This window comes from Myotis myotis, unplaced genomic scaffold (assembly GCF_014108235.1).
Source record: "Myotis myotis isolate mMyoMyo1 unplaced genomic scaffold, mMyoMyo1.p scaffold_m19_p_3, whole genome shotgun sequence".
Taxonomy (NCBI): domain Eukaryota; kingdom Metazoa; phylum Chordata; class Mammalia; order Chiroptera; family Vespertilionidae; genus Myotis; species Myotis myotis.
The window spans coordinates 58034685-58052674 of NW_023416335.1; the positions used below are offsets into that span (position 1 = coordinate 58034685).

General features: G+C 37.5%; 1 protein-coding gene across 9 annotated transcripts in view; it reads left to right on the forward strand.

The window, feature by feature from the left end:
- The window catches only part of TBC1D4 (TBC1 domain family member 4), a 196706-nt gene that overhangs the window by 174640 nt on the left and 4076 nt on the right, over positions 1 to 17990 (forward strand). For all 9 annotated transcript variants that reach the window (XM_036301318.1, XM_036301317.1, XM_036301319.1 and 6 more), the window contains 6 exons: positions 3506 to 3664; positions 6993 to 7151; positions 9830 to 10074; positions 14094 to 14253; positions 14959 to 15128; positions 16413 to 16589. In XM_036301318.1, the coding sequence (XP_036157211.1) occupies positions 3506 to 3664; positions 6993 to 7151; positions 9830 to 10074; positions 14094 to 14253; positions 14959 to 15128; positions 16413 to 16589 (1070 nt within the window). The remainder of the gene's footprint in view (positions 1 to 3505; positions 3665 to 6992; positions 7152 to 9829; positions 10075 to 14093; positions 14254 to 14958; positions 15129 to 16412; positions 16590 to 17990) is intronic.

Here is a 17990-nt window from a genome sequence, read left to right on the forward strand (position 1 = left end):
TGGGTAATAGAGAGTGTAGATAATACGATAATACACTCATATATATTTGATCATCAATGTATTTGATATGACTGAAATATCATTGTGCATTACTTTAAAAAAACTCTTAAGCACGAGAAAGCAAATTCTTGTTGAATATGATTTTCAACTTTCAGGATAACTTTATAATAGGCGAAATAAGACTATTTCAAATAAATTGTATCCAATTAAAGTGTCTAATTACATATTATCAAATCAAAGTTCATATTTTTGTTATAAATTTTCTATTTAAAAATTATGTGCAAATCATTAAATTTACAATTGGATAATTTATAGTAGCTATTGTGCTGTTTATAAACTTTATTGCTAAGTTTATAAATACCAAATGCTTTAGAATGTGTTTTCCAGACTTTGAAATATTGATGTTATTTACCTCAGTACTGATAGAACCACACACCAGGAGATGTGGAGACAGTACCAAAATGCATTAATGCCATTATCTTTGGCAAATCACTTAACATAAAAGAGTCTTATCTTTTACACTTGTAAAAGGAAAGATTTAGCTTAAGTGGACCCTTTGATTTTTTGGAGTCTTAGAAAGTATACAACGGAGGATTGTCTCTGAGTTGCTTTTATTGTGTTGTCTTCCGAAAAGCTTTTTAAATACAAGCATTCACCTTTCTGTGCTCATCATCTAGCTTAAGATTCCTCTTACTATACCTGTTATTCAATTCAGTTTTAATTTCAACAATATTTAGTTTGCAAGTTCATAATTTATTTTCTTATTTTTCTTAGCAGAATGAAGAGTACTAAGATTTTACATATCCCTAGGAAGTAAATGTTCTTTAAAAAAATGCAATTAGTTGCTGTTGACATAGCTTTTAAAAGTTTGGTGTGATAAGTAGTATGCCCATTTGAACAGCCATACATTTTTTTAAAGGAATTGAATTTATAGGATGGGTTAAAAATAGGTTTACAGTTGTTGGTTTGGAAAATAATACAATAAGTAATAATACAAGAATAAACTCTGTGTTTCTCATACCTACAACTGTAAACCTATTTTTGCCCCCTCCTGTGTGTTTTCAAGCAATTGGTTTCATCTTGAATTAACTCATAAACAGAAAAAGAGGTTGAAAAAGGATGGCTATCATTCTCTAAAACAGTGGTTCTCAACCTTCTGGCCCTTTAAATACAGTTCCTCATGTTGTGACCCAACCATAAAATTATTTTCGTTGCTACTTCATAACTGTAATGTTGCTACTGTTATGAATTGTAATGTAAATATCTGATATGCAGGATGGTCTTAGGCGACCCCTGTGAAAGGGTCATTCGACCGCCAAAGGGGTCGCGACCCACAGGTTGAGAACCGAAGCTCTAAAACATTTAAAGCATGAACTTACATATTTCATTAACATTTGGGAGTATGTGCAAGTAGAATCTTAGATTAAATTCCTAAGGAAGTTTTAGAATCATAGACTGCATTGGAAATGGCCTTAGAGATTATTAAGCTCCATTCTTCATTCTGCAACTGTTAGTCATTGGCTTGGGCTGGATAAGGAATTAACCTAAGGTCACACGGTGATGTGCTGGCAGACAGGTACTAAACCGCTTGTTTACTTCTCATGGTTCTCGGGTTTTTCCCAGTATGCCACAGTATTTCTCAACTATGTGTGTGAATATAGGGAAGTGGAATGTTTCAATGCAACGGACTCTGTGCATACTGTAGAAACTGACAGAATATGAATGGAGTTGACATTTAGAATATACTATAGAAAACTTTATTAGTTTTATATTTATTTCTCTACTTATGTAACAAAGACAAAATAATTTAGCTTATTAAAATTCTAGCCAATGGATAATCGTTTCTTGGTGGCACTTTATTCTTGCCTCATTAAATCATTGAGGGCAGAGATGAAATGCTCTTACTTAGCAGTTTATCCCCAGGGTCTGCAGCTGGCACATCGTAGGTAGTTATTATCATTTTAAATGAAAAAAAAAAAAAAAAAGGTCTACAGGAGGTTGGAGAAAAGGAAAATCTGAAGATATGTTATGCTTTGTTCATTGTGAAAAAAATCATTAGTAAAGTTAAATGTGAGATTATATATATTATTAGCTTTAATGAACTCACTCCTTTTACTTGATTATCATAGAGAAATATAAAGCAAATATTGAGAATCAAAGCTAAATTATGTTAGAAAGCCATCTAGTGGTATCCAGGAGGACTATTTTTGTGTGCGATTAATTTTTTTTATTATGTCTGGAGTTTTATGTAGAGCATTTTACAACCCTGTTCAATGTTCAAATAGCAGTCGATTGTAAGATATTTAAATTTTTTTGAAAGGTTTCAAACACACTAAGTAAAGAGTAATACTGGTTTTGCTGTTGTTTTTTGTGCTGTCGAGGACTTTGGATGCATGACAAAGATTTGTGTTGCAGAAGGTAAGGTAGTTGAGCCCTGTGGGCTTGAATAAGTACAGATTACTCTGAAAGACTCCTGTTCAACATGATATGAATGAAAGAGAAAAAATATATTCTGTCATGGTTTTTCTTCTTCATTTTGAAATCAAATAAAGACCAAGTTAAGATAGTGCTTGCTTTTGTAGGCATTTCTTTTAATAAGCTCTGGGCTTATATTTTAGACCAGCAAATGAAAGAGAATTTTGTACTATTTAAAAAATGGAAGTAGTGATAACTTCAGTAACATGAATTCTCCTTTTTAAGATTATTACGAATGAACACAGGAATGCATAACTCAGTGTTGTTAAGGACAGTGTTCCTAATGGAAATAGTTATAAAAATATACCAGGTTATGATGGTCAAATATTTATGGAATCAAAGTTAGCATAAGGCATTGCTTCTCATAGATGTCAAATATAAAATATTAACACTTGCATGGTGTTTGAAATGTTGTAAGTTGTCATTTTGGAGGCTATCACATTTATAAAAAAACTAGAGGCCCGTTGCACGAAGAGATTCGTGCAATAGGCCTTCACTTCTCCTGGCTGCCGGCACAGGTTTTCCTCCGGCACCCGGGACTCAGGCCTTCGCTCTGGCCGGAGCTGCCTTCAGTCTTACAACTTCGCTGCTCTGGCTTGCCTTCAGTCTTCCCTCTGCTTGGAGCCTATGTATGCAAATTAACCGCCATCTTTGTTGGCAGTTAATTTGCATATCATGCTGATTAGCCAATGGGAGGGGTAGCGAAGGTATAGTCAATTACCATGTTTGTCTATTATTAGATAGGATTGAAATTTTTAGCAGAGAAAACATGGTTTATTTTTATATTTAGTAGAGCGACAGAGTAAAACCTCCTCAGGAAGTTATTCCTGACATTTTCTTACATGAAATGACTCAAAGTTTGAGAACCTTTCATGTATTCTCACTTTTTAAAAATTTTTCTTTTTTCAGAAAATATTAGTGGTTGATTCCTAAAAGTCATTTGGTATAGTTTTACAAATACAATACAATGTTAAAAATACTATACTTTAAAAACATATCGGTCTTACATAAATTCTCTTGTTTTCCTCAGCAAGTAGAGATGAACTCCATTCCAGAAAAATTAAGTTGGACTATGAAGAAGTTGGTGTATGTCAGAAGGAGATCTTAATAACCTGGGATAAGAAGTTATTGAACTGCAGAGGAAAAACAAAATGTGATATGGAAGACATTCATACTTCTCTTAAAGAAGGTATTTTAGAGCACCTCAATCTTCTTCTTCTTTTTTTTTTTTTTGTTAATCCCCACCCGAAGATACCTTTTCATTGATTTTTAGAGAGAGTGGAAGAGAGGGGGAGAGACAGAGAGAAATATCAATGTGAGAGAGACACATTGATTGGTTGCCTTCCGTACGAGCCTGGACCGGGGCCAGAAATTGAGCCTGCAACCGAGGTATATACCCTTGACCAAAATCAAACCCATGACCCTTCAGTCCAGAGGTCGAAGTGCTATCCACTGAAACAAACCGGTTAGGGCTCAATCTTTTTAGAGAAAGCTTCAGAGATTTTTTTTTTTTTTTAATTTGTGACCTTGGGCATACTTTGGTCTGTATGCTTTACCTATAAAAAAAAGGAAAGTGATTACTTCTGCCAGCAATCAGTGACTCAGTTGGTAAGAAATGGTGCTAATGGAGAGAGTGTCCCTGAAGCTGCATCTTTTCTGCAGACTTTCCTGCCTCCTTCAGTCAGCTGTTCTCAGCTCAGTCTCATTGTTTACCAAGGAAGGAGCAGATTGCTTGGATTCGCTGGTACTGATCTTCGATCATATCCATAAAATAATTCAGGCTTACAGACTTGACTCATTTCCATCATTTGGTTGGGAGAGTTTATTTACATACATGTGTACATGTATGTGTATATTCACTTACATGTATGTGTTTATATATACATAATTATATTCTTGTTAATCAATAAGTTTTCCTTCCACCTATTTATTTATTTTGGAAAATTTACTTTTATTTAGCCATTATATTGCACTACTGCTCTGTCATATAAAATGACTGATAATGAATCTTGTTTTAAAAGGTTATGGTAATGTGTGAAAATGTTGCATAACTAAATTTAAATTAATTTTGTAAGATTCTACATTTACAGGCCTAGCATATTGGTGGTTTGCCTTGAAGATACGGAAATCCAAAAGATTTTCATTGAATGCATTATTTGAGAGACAAAATGGTTACTAGGGAAAAAAGTGGTTACTAGAATGTGTGAGAGATGTATGATTTTAAAATATGTTTTAGGGGGTGCCCATCTTCCCATTTCATACAGGATACAGTTTAACTTTCTGAACATTGTGCCCAGTGCCCCCAATAATCTCTCCTTCTTCATCTTTCTGATTTCATTTTCTGCCTCTTGCTACCTTGTATCATGTGTTTCAGAGAGACTGTGGGTCCCAGCCTATTTCTGTGTGGAATGCTGCAGCCTCCCTACACTCCTCTTCCTTACCATGCTACCTGCTCCCCTTCCCAGCTCCCTTCTTTCCATCCCATCTTCTTCTCACTCCTCCTTCCTCCTCCCATCCCTCTGCCCGTCTCAGGGCTTTCACACACCCTCCTCCCAGAGAGATGGCTGCTCACACTCCCAGTCTGGAGAGTCCTAGTATCCGTCAGCACTCAGTTCAAATTCCACTTCCTCAGAAATAGTGTGCCCACCCCTCTCCTGCACCAAAAAGAATTAGTTTCACTTTATTATTCTTTCTTATGATTCTTTCCCTGTGATTGTGGTGATCATAAGTTGCAGTTTTATATTTACGTGTACATTTGTTTAATGTTTTTCTCACCCCACCACTGCACTGCACATCTAGCATCTAAGAGAGCATCTTACACAAGTTACTTACTGAATGGATGAATGGATGAATGAATGAATGGATGAGACTAATTTTCCTGAGAATGCATTTATTCATTTCTTAGTGATGAGGTACCCTCAGGGCCATGATCTCTACTCTGCTACATATTAGATGCTCAATAAATACTTGTTTAACTGAAGTGAATTACATTTTTGTAAAACAGTCCACTCCGATGATCAATAATTCATTTAATAAGCTGATGAAAATTACCCCCTAAGAATGACATTTTACACACTCATTCATTCATTCAACAGATGCTTACATAGCAAGGTATGTTCTTGGACTTGGTCATACGGAGATGAAAGTGTGCTCACTGTTCTCCAGGAACTTGCCATTGCAGCAGGGAAAACAGATGAACATACAGCAGAGAGCGACCTGTCATCTAATATGGCCGTGTTAGTAGAGTATGAGCCAGGTAGTGAGTGGAAAGGAGTGATTACTCCCAGAAATGTCTGGGAGGCCTTCAGTAGAAGAAGGGCATTCAGGCTCACCCATAAAAGACAAGCAGAAATACACTAGGCATTCAAGTGGGGGAGCTTGGATTTCCATGAGACAGTAAGGAACTGGAGGTGTGACAATAGCCATAAGCTTCCTATGCTTCGTGCAAGGTGGGGAATGGGAGGCAATCGGACTGAAAAGGTGGTTTGGAGATATATTGTGGAGGGCCTTGTAAGCCAGTCAGTGAGCCTGAGCTATAGCGTTTGCAAAATAATACTTTTAGCTGATGCAAACTGTGGCATTGCAGCCCAAAAAGATTATTGCCATTAATAATCTTTTATTACCCAGCTGGAGCTCAGGAACGTATTTCAGAGCTAGTCTGTCTGAACTGAAAAAACGTAGTGAAATAAAATTAGTTGCTTTGTAAAGAACTGAATTCTGTCCCTCCCAGTGCTTACTTCATATCCTTTGGCATAAAAAGCAAAATTTTAGCATACTTTGAATTGCTTGTGACACCCTTTGGTTTTCTAACACAATGGAGTTAATGCGTCATTTCATAGGCTAGATGTTTTCTTCTCAAAGACTGAAGGTCGTTCATTAGCACTCCAGTTATACCTTCATATTGTACTTCTCATTTTTATTACTTCATTATCCTAGGAATGCTGTTTAATTCTCTTTTACAAAGTTTCTTATTTATGACCAATATTGAGAAGTTATATGAGGATTTGCATTTGTTAGTAGCTTCAAACCTAATAAAAGGTGATAATAGGCAGTAATGCTTACCAGGATTTCAGAATTTGGCTTCTGAAACCAGATTTCTCGAGTTCTAATTCTAAGCTGCCACTTGCTAGCTGTGTGAATTCGGGCAAGTTACTGAGCCTCTTTCTGCCTCAGCTTCCCCATCTGTACAGTGGGGGTAACAGTGATCACCTCTCTCATGGGGTGTTTCCGGAACCCCTTTACCATGCTTAGCAGTGAGGCACCCTCAGTAAATTTTGTATTAGGTGCTCACTCAGTGTTGGCCCCTGTTGCTAATATTGCCATTGTTATTTGAGGGTGGGTTTTTTTTCGTAAGACATCAGCAGCTGCGGGATTAAAGTTGTTAGTAGTGCTCCATGTTCACGCGGTGGCAAGCTGGACATTACAGCTGCCAGTTTCAAGCATTATATGGTTCACCAGCTACGATTCAGCAACTTCCGTCCAGAGTTCAAGACCTTGATTTTTATCTCGGGCTGTAGGTGTTCCCAAAAGCCGACGAGGAGAAATCTGGCAGTTCCTAGCAGTGCAGTATCGTCTGCGGCACCGATTGCCCAATAAGCAGCAACCTCCAGACATATCCTATAAGGAACTTCTGAAGCAGCTCACCGCCCAGCAGCATGCGATTCTCGTGGATTTAGGTATGTCTGTCCTGTTGATTATTTACAAAAGTAAACAGTGGGTCCGTTTGTTGAGTTTTTTGTTTGTGTTTTGGTCGAGAAAGAGGAGCTGTTGGCTATGTAGAGAAATTGACTCTGTCCTTTGTGGAGGGCAGTTGGTTTTATACCTCGTTGATGATGTCCTAATTGCTCGAGTACAAAGTGAAGATTTTTGTCACCAAACTTGCCCTCCGAAAAGGGAGTTATCTTATATGTGAATCAGTATGAAGGTCATATTATCAGATACTCTCAGTTCCTGTTTTTGAATAACTGACTTTTGTTTGGGGTGGACAGTTATCTCAATCAGCTTTGATTTTGAAATAGGCTAGAGTAGGTTAAAAGGGCTGCCAATTTTTTTTTTAAAACAAAGTTCCATTAAGTATATCTGGACAGGTTGCTGAAAAAAAGCCTTTGACTTTATAAAGCAATATGATGAGTGGTTATGTTGTGGAAATCATGAATCCTTCCCTATAGGGTGAAAGAAAAGTTAGCTGTCATAATGTTCGATGAATGGTTAACTATAACCTGGGGGAGGATTTCCAGTGCCAGCCTCATCAAGCTGTCTTTCTCAGTGCTAAATTTCAAATAACTTAAGAAAGTAACAATAGTATTATTTAAAAAATTATATTGTGCCTAGTTTTTCTCTAAATTAGCATATTATATATTTTATTATTTTATAATATCAAACATTTTGGATTAAATACTGTACATTGACATTTGACTATTTCATCTGTATCCCTAAAAATTGGTAATTTTAAAGTGGGCAGATATGTTACTTGAGCCCATTTGTGAAAACAAGTGGTTACGTTTTATTTGGAGTCACCTTATATTAGGGCATATAAAAATCACGGGCCAAAACCTAGTTTTGACCTCTGTTCCTTTTAGATGATAGCTTTTTTTGGGAAAGGGGTCCAAATCAGTTAATATTTTTGAGCCCAATAGAATTAAAAGGGAGAATTTTACAAAGAAACTGGAAACTTCAGTTCTTGTTCTGATTTTACCACTGAACTGTGGTTTTAGGCAAATTACTTTGCTTCTGAGTCTCAATCTTCTCTCTTAAATGAGGACTTGGCACTAGGCAATCCTTGTGTACCCTGCAGATCTGTGGTTCTGTGACTGGAAATTGATCCTGAGACTAGAAATTGGGATGATACACTTAGGGTGAGTCTAGATGTCCTAAATGAAGGAGATGATGAGATCAGATTTCAGGGACTTATTTATATAACTTATTTATCGTTTTCTTTAACAAAAATTTTAACTGAGAAAGTAAAATGATAATTTTAAAAATGCTTATTTGACTCTACTTGTAGCCATCTGTGTTTCGTCAGCGTGTTCTTGTTATTTCTCACATCTTCCCCTTACTTGTTCTGCAGAATTAATCTTGTCAGTTCCCGAGGGTGTGGGGAGGGGTGTCACTCTTAAGCACATGTGGTGGAAACATTTGAAAATCTGAAATTCTTATAAGATTTAACTTACATAAGTAGTCATTTCACACGGAAGCTACCATCCCCTTCATTTTTGTGGCACAAAGAAAGTCCCGCACCAGCCTGTGCACAGCGTTGGTGGTGAAGATGGGTTTGTTTCTCTGTTTAGTACCAACTTTTCAGTGATCCAGGACTGATTGTGTTTGCTGGCTGCAGTATCTCTGTGGTAATTTTATATCCAAAGGAGAATTTTAGAGAGGAATTAAAAATATATATATATATTTTTTTTTTTCATTGACTTGAAAGAGAGAGAGACATCGATGTGAGAGAGAAGCATCAATTGGTTGCATCAATTGCACGCACCCCAACCTGGGATGGAACCCGAAACCTTGTCAGTTGCAAAGAATCATAGGTCTTTTGGGTATGTGCCCTGACCTGGAATCAAACCTGTGACCCTTCAGTGCATGGGACAGCGCTCCACTACCTGAGAGAAATGTTTTTGAAATCACCTTGACCCCTTACTTTCCTTGTCCTTTTTCGATATATTGGAGAGAGAGAGAGAGAGAGAGAGAGAGAGAGAGAGAGAGAGAGAGAGAGAGAGAGGAGGTCCACATGGCTCGTGGAGGTGGTTTAAGAAACAGAGAGCAAAAGATGTTTGAAAAATAAGTATTTCCTGAATGACAGATTGAATGTAAAACAAAACAGCTCCCAAAAGTCCCTTCAGTGTCATATTACAAGAGAAGCAGGAATAAATCTGTTTAGGACTAGTAAGATTTCCTTTTAAATAATGACACATCTTATGGTTTCAGTTAGCTGGTGGTCTTTATGTGACCTTAGAATTTGCCTTGATTTATAGTCAGAATAAATTCTGTATTTTATTCTCTTGAGATCTCTTCTAGATATATCCTTGATTTGTTTATGCTTGTCCACCCCCCCCCCCCCCAGATAGAAATTCTGGTTAGCATAAAATGTTTATGTTTACTTCCCTGTCTTGTATGTGGAGATAGGGTGATGATCTGGAGAACTTGGGGTTTGGGGGATGGGAGAGAGAGAGAGAGAGAGAGAGAGAGAGAGAGAGAGAGAGAGAGAGAGAGACTCAGTTCCATGGACAGTCCAAGCAACTCCAACTGGTTTGAGCAAGAATGTTTATTTCTGGAAATCATTGAATTGCAGTTTTGCTCTGGTCTCCAAAGCACGAGGACATCTCAAAAATATTTCCTTTCTTTTCCTTTGCAGGAAGGACATTTCCTACTCACCCTTACTTTTCAGCACAGCTTGGGGCAGGGCAACTGTCACTCTTCAACCTCTTGAAAGCCTACTCCTTGCTGGACAAAGAAGTGGGTTACTGTCAGGGGATCAGCTTTGTGGCTGGAGTCCTGCTTTTGCACATGAGTGAAGAGCAAGCCTTTGAAATGCTGAAGTTCCTCATGTATGACCTGGGCTTCCGCAAACAGTACAGACCCGACATGATGTCGCTGCAGGTGAGGCTGCAGACATTCTCAGGGAATGCATAAAGTTGTGACCAGAAAATCTTAGGAGCAAACCTCTTCTAAAATACAGTAGATTTAAAGAAATTTGGATCCACTGTCCCCTAAGTCTACAGATTACATGGAAGAAGAATTAAGTCATCTTAGTTCACTTTTCCTCAACTTGTCAGTTGCAAAGAATCATAGGTCTTTTGTTTAAAATCTGAAAATATAATGTCTTTATTCCTTTACTTGGAGGCATGCAGAAATGGCAGATGTCTATGTCATGGTTCTTCTTGAGCTTACTAATCTTTTACTTCTTATCCAAAGCATAATATTATGACTAACTGGGTATCATGCTTTTACCATAAGGTCAGATAGGTTCCTAGATGGGGAAAAGTTCAAAGTATATGGTACTGTGTCAGCCTGCTTTTCTGAGCCTTTTACCATAAGGTCAGATAGGTTCCCCTCTTTTATCATAAGGTCAAATAGGTTCCTAGATGGGGAAAAGTTCAAAGTATATGGTACTGTGTCAGCCTGCTTTTCTGAGCCTGCTCTGAAGGAGCACTGTTAAGATTTTTTGGTTCAGTAGGGTATTCACTGCTACTTTTATCTTCAACTTAGTTCAAACTCCCTGTTTACACATTTCTCCTCTCTAGTTTAAACTTCATTTTCCTTAGTATATACGTTTCTAACAAGAAGTTTAAATTTTGTCTGTAGACAGGATATCCCAAACAACCACTACCTTGCAGTTTAAAGCTTTTAGTAGTAAAAATATAAAGGAAGACTTTAAAGAGAGGAATGTCAGGGTTCTCTTGCCTTGAAGTGAGGTCAGCATGATACCCAGTTAGTCATAATATTATGCTTTGGATAAGAAGTAAAAGATTAAAAAATGCTTTTACAATGTACTCTATTTCCCGGTTCCCAGGGCTCAGTTTTCTCATTTAATATCTTAGTTACCAATGCACAGGCAAAAAAGACTTGATGTTTTCACTTGATGAATATGATAGTGTATGGGATCCTCCTGAGGGGATGGTGGAGAAGCAGTGCTCCATTTCTCTTTGTGAAGATGACGGTTTGGTAGGGGAGGGGGCTTTCCTCTCAGTGTTCGGTTTTCAGGTGTAAGGTCACATGGAGGGCATTCACCGTAAAACAGATACGGTGACTTGGTTCCTAATTGTTGACCATTCCTAGGTCTATAAACATTCCCTAAGTGAAATAATAATGACCATGGAAGGTTTTATTTTTCATTTTATTGCTGAATAATTTACTAGTCTCATATCGGATAGGAAGTATTGCTGCCCTTATAGGAATTAAATAGTTCTGATTTCCAGAAATACCAGTTTGGTAGCTTTCCTTAGAATTGCAAGGAGTAGAGAGTACTTATGAATAGCTGATTTTGGTCAACAAATAAAAAGATAGATATAGCTATCGCTTAAAAAATGCAATGACTTTTTTATTTAAAAACTAGTAGCCCTGCGCACAAATCCGTGCACCAGTAGCTCGCTGCCGCCCTCCTGTAGCTTCCCCTGCCCCCTCCCCCCGCTCCCCCTCATAGCTTGCTGCCCTGCCCCCTCCTGTAGCTCTCCACCGCCCACTTGTAGCTCGCTGCCCCACCTTCCTGCTGATCCGTGATCCGGTTGTTATGCGATTGGTTGTTATGTAGCAGCCATTTGCATATTACATCTTTAGTATATAGGATATCTCATCAATTTCACATTATAAAAATTTATATAAATTGGATTTATGTATTAATTTAATATGACTTGCAATTGCCAAAAAATCTGTTAAATCTGTACTAATGAAAATGAAGATGTTTTAACATTTTTGGTGGTAGCATTTTTACAGGCCACAAGATAGGGAACCTTATTCTAGAAGAGTAGATCTTTTTGCTCTGTAAACACTTTTCCACTTTCTCGAGCAAGAAGTGTTTTTTGTCTAATCAATATGAATTTCAAAAGGGGAAGCAGCAGTGGGCTTGGGAGCACTTGGTATGGTTTCTGATACCTGTGTAGTGTGAGTGTGGGTATTGTAGGCTCTGTCTGTAAAAGGAGGAGGGAGTTGAGGACCCTTCTAACTATGTCTCATTTTTTTTGTGTCTGCAGTTTATTGTTTTGAGTGTACAAGCATCATATCTTTTTATGTAAAATCTTTGGTCTCTACTTTTTTTCCATCTTCTCATGCCCCATACTTCTCACCTATCCCTGTATCTCCCCTCTTCCATCTGAAGATTTGCCATGTTATCTATAAGGTAGAATGGAAGAATTATTTATCTTAGAAAATGGCATTTTATTATTAAAGTTTCCTTTGAAAGAAGAATGAATTTTGCTTTTATTTGCCTTTTTCAAAATAAATTTAATGGAAATATATATTCATGGAATGTTCTCCAGCCCTAGTTTAGAATGTAGGAAAAAAGTAGGGTTCTTTTTAAAAAAATTAAACATTGAAGTATCGCTTTTGAATTATGATCATAACTATACAAGAGCAGAATGCTTTTGATGCTGTGTGTTCTTTTTATTCTGCTAATTAGATTTCTCTGATTTTTGTGCTACCAAAGCACTTTGATATAACTTCTCTTGACATAACTCAGTATGTCTAGTTTATAAATTGTAAATGGCCTAAGGGAAATATAGGATTTTTTCAATATGACTTAGTAAGATAAAAATCTCATTTTTAAATCTTATGTTTGCCTGTAGCTAAAGCTAAGCTTCTTACTTTATAGCTATGACTTCCTGTGCCTTTTTCTTTCCTTTTACAGTTTGTGTCAAACCTTAGTTTCCACAGATATGTGTTATAAAGATCAAACAAATAATTTGCTTTATTTATATATAGTATTTTGAATTTTAGTTTTGTGCTCTAGAAACAACAGTTACTAACTTCACAACATAGCTGTATATTTTAATGTATTTTTATAGAGCTAACTAAGGGTGATATTTTGATGATATCTTCTCGTGAAAGAAGACTGTTAGATTTTATAAGCTATTGTCTATATTTCTTACCAAAATGTTAAGCTGATATAACTGATCAGGGAACCAGTACTCAATCTATTACTGTATGGATAAAAATATAAATCAAAGCCCGATTCACAAATTTGTTTATTGTTTGCTACTGCTTAACCTTTAGCTATTACAGACATAAGTTTAAAAGTTGCTATATGTTGTGTTTATAATCTTTTTGAAATATCAGTAATCAACTCAGTAACCACATGAAATAATTTTTTATTTTAATACTAGAAACATTCAGACTGCAGGTTTTGCTTTAATCCCCTTTGTCGTGAAAAACAAGCTGTTGGAATACCTTGGACATTAGAAGTCACATCGCAAGCTTCTGGCTCTGTAACATGCTAAGCCTAGCAGTGTCTATGGCCTGGTGGGTGTAGGCCAGAGCTCCATCATAAATCAGACACGGAGCTCAGCAAGTAGAGTAAGCTTTGCTTCTGAACTGAATGTGGTAGATTCTTTGGAATGGAGGCTTTTCTGAGACTGGCCTGACGTTAGAATGGCCTCCCACGGGAGTCCTGGACCAGGACAGTTCTGGTTATTCCCTTCCTACATTAATATCGACATGAGGAAAAATGACTATCCTATATAATTAAAGGCTAATATGCAAATTGTCCCCTCGACCTGGAGTTCCACCGGAAGTTTGATCAAAGGGCAGCTGCCGGCCAACTGCCCATGGCCACTCTCCCCCGCCACCCCCCTGCTGGACCCATCCATGCACGAATTTGTGCACCAGGCCTCTAGTTTCCATATGTATGTTAAACCAAAACACACATGATGGTAAAACTTGCCCAATAGTCTTAGATGACCTTCCTGTGACTTGCTTTTATGACCTCAGTTAAGTGAACTTAACTATCAACTATAACGTAACATAACATAACAATAACAATAAAAATAAAGTAATACTGCTTTTATTTATTTGAATATAGGTGAATTTGTCATTGAATATTAGAGCAATAAAATTAAACTTCGTGTATTTTATGCACCCTCAGACAAATGCATAACATTTTATTTTCTTATCCAAATTAACTTTAGATTCAAATGTACCAGCTGTCCAGACTCCTTCATGACTATCACAGAGAGCTCTACAATCACCTGGAAGAAAATGAAATCAGTCCCAGTCTTTATGCTGCCCCCTGGTTCCTCACACTGTTCGCCTCTCAATTTCCATTAGGATTTGTAGCCAGAGTTTTTGGTAAGAGATGCCTCTGAGCAAATGGAACAGTTATTTATTCCAAAGGAATATACTTCTAGCCAGTTGCTTTATCATGTGTGATACAGAATCGTAGATTGCTAGTAGAATTGAATAAAAATGCCTGGCTCTGTTCTGAGAGTAATTTGAAACCATATTGGTCTTAAATAAAATTGATATTACAAGGGAAAGAAGAAGAATCCGCTCCTGTATTTGAGAGAGCTGTATTGGGCCTTTACTTTCATTTGTACCTAATAATCAGAGTATACTTCTGGGCTGAGGGACCGCCCCTGAGTGCACTACTTTGGTGTACTGGGCCTCTAGTTTATATATAGTACTTTTCATTTCAGTTTTGTGCTCTGGAAATAACAGTTGCTGACTTCACAATATAGCTGGCTATTTTAATGTGTTTTAGGATGATATTTTGATGATACCTTGTAGTAAGAAGAATACACATGTTTGTTTCCATCATATTTTTTTGTTTTTATTTATTATTATTTTTTTAAATCTTTATTGTTGAAAATTTTTTTGTTTTTAAATCTAGGTGATTTTGACCACTATTCTTTGGCAAAATATTTGGTGGTTTTGCTGCAGTAATTTAAAACAATAACCACAATTTAAAAAAACACACAAAACTATTAACACCAATAGCATGCTATTTACAATAGTGGATGCATAATTTGATATGAAAATTATCTCTTTTTTTAGATATTATTTTTCTTCAGGGAACTGAAGTTATATTTAAGGTTGCACTCAGCCTGCTGAACAGCCAAGAAACACTTATAATGGAATGTGAAAGCTTCGAAAATATTGTTGAATTTCTTAAAAGCACGCTACCTGATATGAATACATCTGAAATGGAAAAAATTATCACCCAGGTATGCTTTACAACATGATAGTAATAAGATAACAAGATTATAAAGCAATTTCCTCTACTAATTATATATTAAATATTTTAGCATAAAGATGTAGTTTTGCTTGACAGATGGTTTTTATTTGATCAGCTATATTCTATTTAGAAGTGAAACGTGAAATTTATGTATTATGACATTTTCTGTGTGACTATAACTGCCAGTTTGTACTGCTTAATCCCTTCACCTTATCACTTTGAAATTTAAAACTTTTTAAACTACCTTTTACACATCTCCCTTTGCTTATATATACATATAAATATGTATATTTTTTTACATAAGTGAAATTATACTATACATGCTATTGCATAACTTAATTCTTAATTAAAATATCTGTGAAGTATTAGACATTCTTTCATGCCAATAAATACAGCTGATATCATCATTTTTAATGATTGCACAATAGTCCATTGTGTCCATACACACTAGTAAGGAAAGAGTGATACTTGTTTGAGAGGAATAAAAAGATTGTTTAAAAATCTCACTTAAATTCTTAGATTTGAGTATATCTGATTATAAAATGATAAGTCCAATTCTTTGTGGGCTCTTTTTTCTCCACAATGTTAGTGTAGACACCAATGCTTAAGAGGCAGCGACTGCCTCACCTTCCCCCACATGTTTAGATTAAGGAGGGTTACCTATCCTCTAACTGCTAAATAACCTGTCTTCCTATTTGGCAGCAATATGGGAGAGGGGAGGCAGCCTGATTAAACCCCGCAGCTCTGTGCAGTGCACAGGATGTACAATTTTGAAGATTCTCTGTGTGGTAGAATACATAGATGTCTCCTAAGAGGCTCACCATGGCTTAGCAAATGGATCAGAATGTGTAGTATATGACCTTTCTGTCCCATTGATAAATAATTAGAAGGGCTTTGAGTGTCATTATTATAGAAATACTCTATGCAATTTTGCTTACTGATCAGCACAGATGATCTCTAACATAGATAGGAGGTACTCAGTAACTAATGTTATTTTTCTGGTATGCTACATGTTGGGAGATAGTTACTAGATTGTGTATATTTTGGTTACCAAATATCTTTGAACATTAACTTATTGTAATCTTGGCTTCATGATGACAGTGTTTCATGTGTGTAGAAATAATTTATTTTTCCTTACATTGACATTCCTGCTGTGCCACGCTATTCCTCATTAACAAGTATTTGGACATCTCTATGAAATACACCCACTACCCAGGCTGTATATCAGTATACATACTGAAGACCAGACTAACCCGTGGCGTTTTCATGGCAGGTTTTTGAGATGGACATTTCTAAACAGTTGCATGCCTATGAGGTGGAGTATCACGTGCTGCAGGATGAGTTGCAGGAATCGTCCTATGCCTGTGAGGACAGTGAGCCTGTAGAGAAGCTGGAGAGGGCCAACAACCAACTGAAAAGGCAAAACATGGACCTTCTAGAAAAATTGCAGGTAAAGAGATAAAGATTTGACCAAAAACAAGCAAAAAAACAAAACAAAACAAGACAAAACAAAACAAACAACCAGAAATCCCCCCACAAAAAACACTTGAACGCCTCCTGCCTGTACAGAGCTATACCAGAATAATAGGGATGTGACATGGAATGAACCATTGCTGATGATGGGCCACAGTGTGTCAGACTATGTCCACATGCTGTGGGGCTACAAATGTACATACAAATTGAATTATCACTTGAGAGAGGAAATGTACACTCACAAGAGAGTTAAATGGCAACTCAAAGTATAATCTGGTTAACTACCCAATGGGTGTTGCACATACAGGGTGGAGCCAAAGTAGGCTTACAGTTGCTTGTATGGAAACTAATACAAAAAATAATAATACATGAACAAATTCTGTGTTTTGTGTACTCACAACTATAAACCTATTTTGCCCCATCCTGTATTTGGTTCAATTCAAGGAAGGAGAGGTTACATGTGGGAAACTGGGAATGCTCTAGGGAACTTAGGGGTTGAGCCAACTCTGAATGGTTGGTGGAAGGAGTGAGTGAGGAGTGGAGGGGTTGGTATAAATAAGGAGGATGCGGCACAGCAGCAGAGTAAGCTTGGTGCCAGTTTATGGTTTCTGTTGAGGCGTGATGGGATAAACACGATGGAATTGTAGGTAACTCTCCGTGTGAAGCAGAAGAGCATGACTTTCATCCTGTTGAGAGGGAAACATTTTCCAAGTGTTTGAGCCATTGTTTTAGAAAGTGGTGCAGGTTAGAATGGGAAGAGAAGGCAGGAGACCATCTAGAAAACATTTGCACAAGTCTGATCGGAGATGATGAGAATTGTCTAGAGTAAAACCCACAGAAATGGAAAGAACAGGAGACACCTTTGAGAGAATGGAATGAAAATGTGTAATGCATAATCCCTGCCATCAAGAAGTTGATAATTACGAGGGAATACAAAATTATATATAATCTATACTAATAAAAGGGTAATATGCTAATTAGACCAGACATCTTCCGGGCATCCTTCCAGACATCCTATGGACAAAGCCATGGTGGCAGGGGCCAAGGCAGAGGCGGTTAGGGGATCAGGCTGGCAGGGGAGGGCACTTAGTGGCGACCAGGCTGGCAGGGGAAGGCAGTTAGGGGTAACCAGGCCATCAGAGGAGGGCAGTTAGGGGCAACCAGGCCGTCAGGGGAGGGCAGTTAGGGGTGACCAGGCCAGCAGGCAGGGGTGGTTAGAGGTGATCAGGCCAGCAGGGGAGCAGTTAGGGGCATTAGGTCGGCAGGCAGAGGTGGTAAAGGGCGATCAGGCAGGCAGGCAGGTGAGCAGTTAGGAGCCAGCGGTCCCAGATTGCGAGAGGGATGTCCGACTGCCAGTTTAGGCCTGATCCTGAGGGGT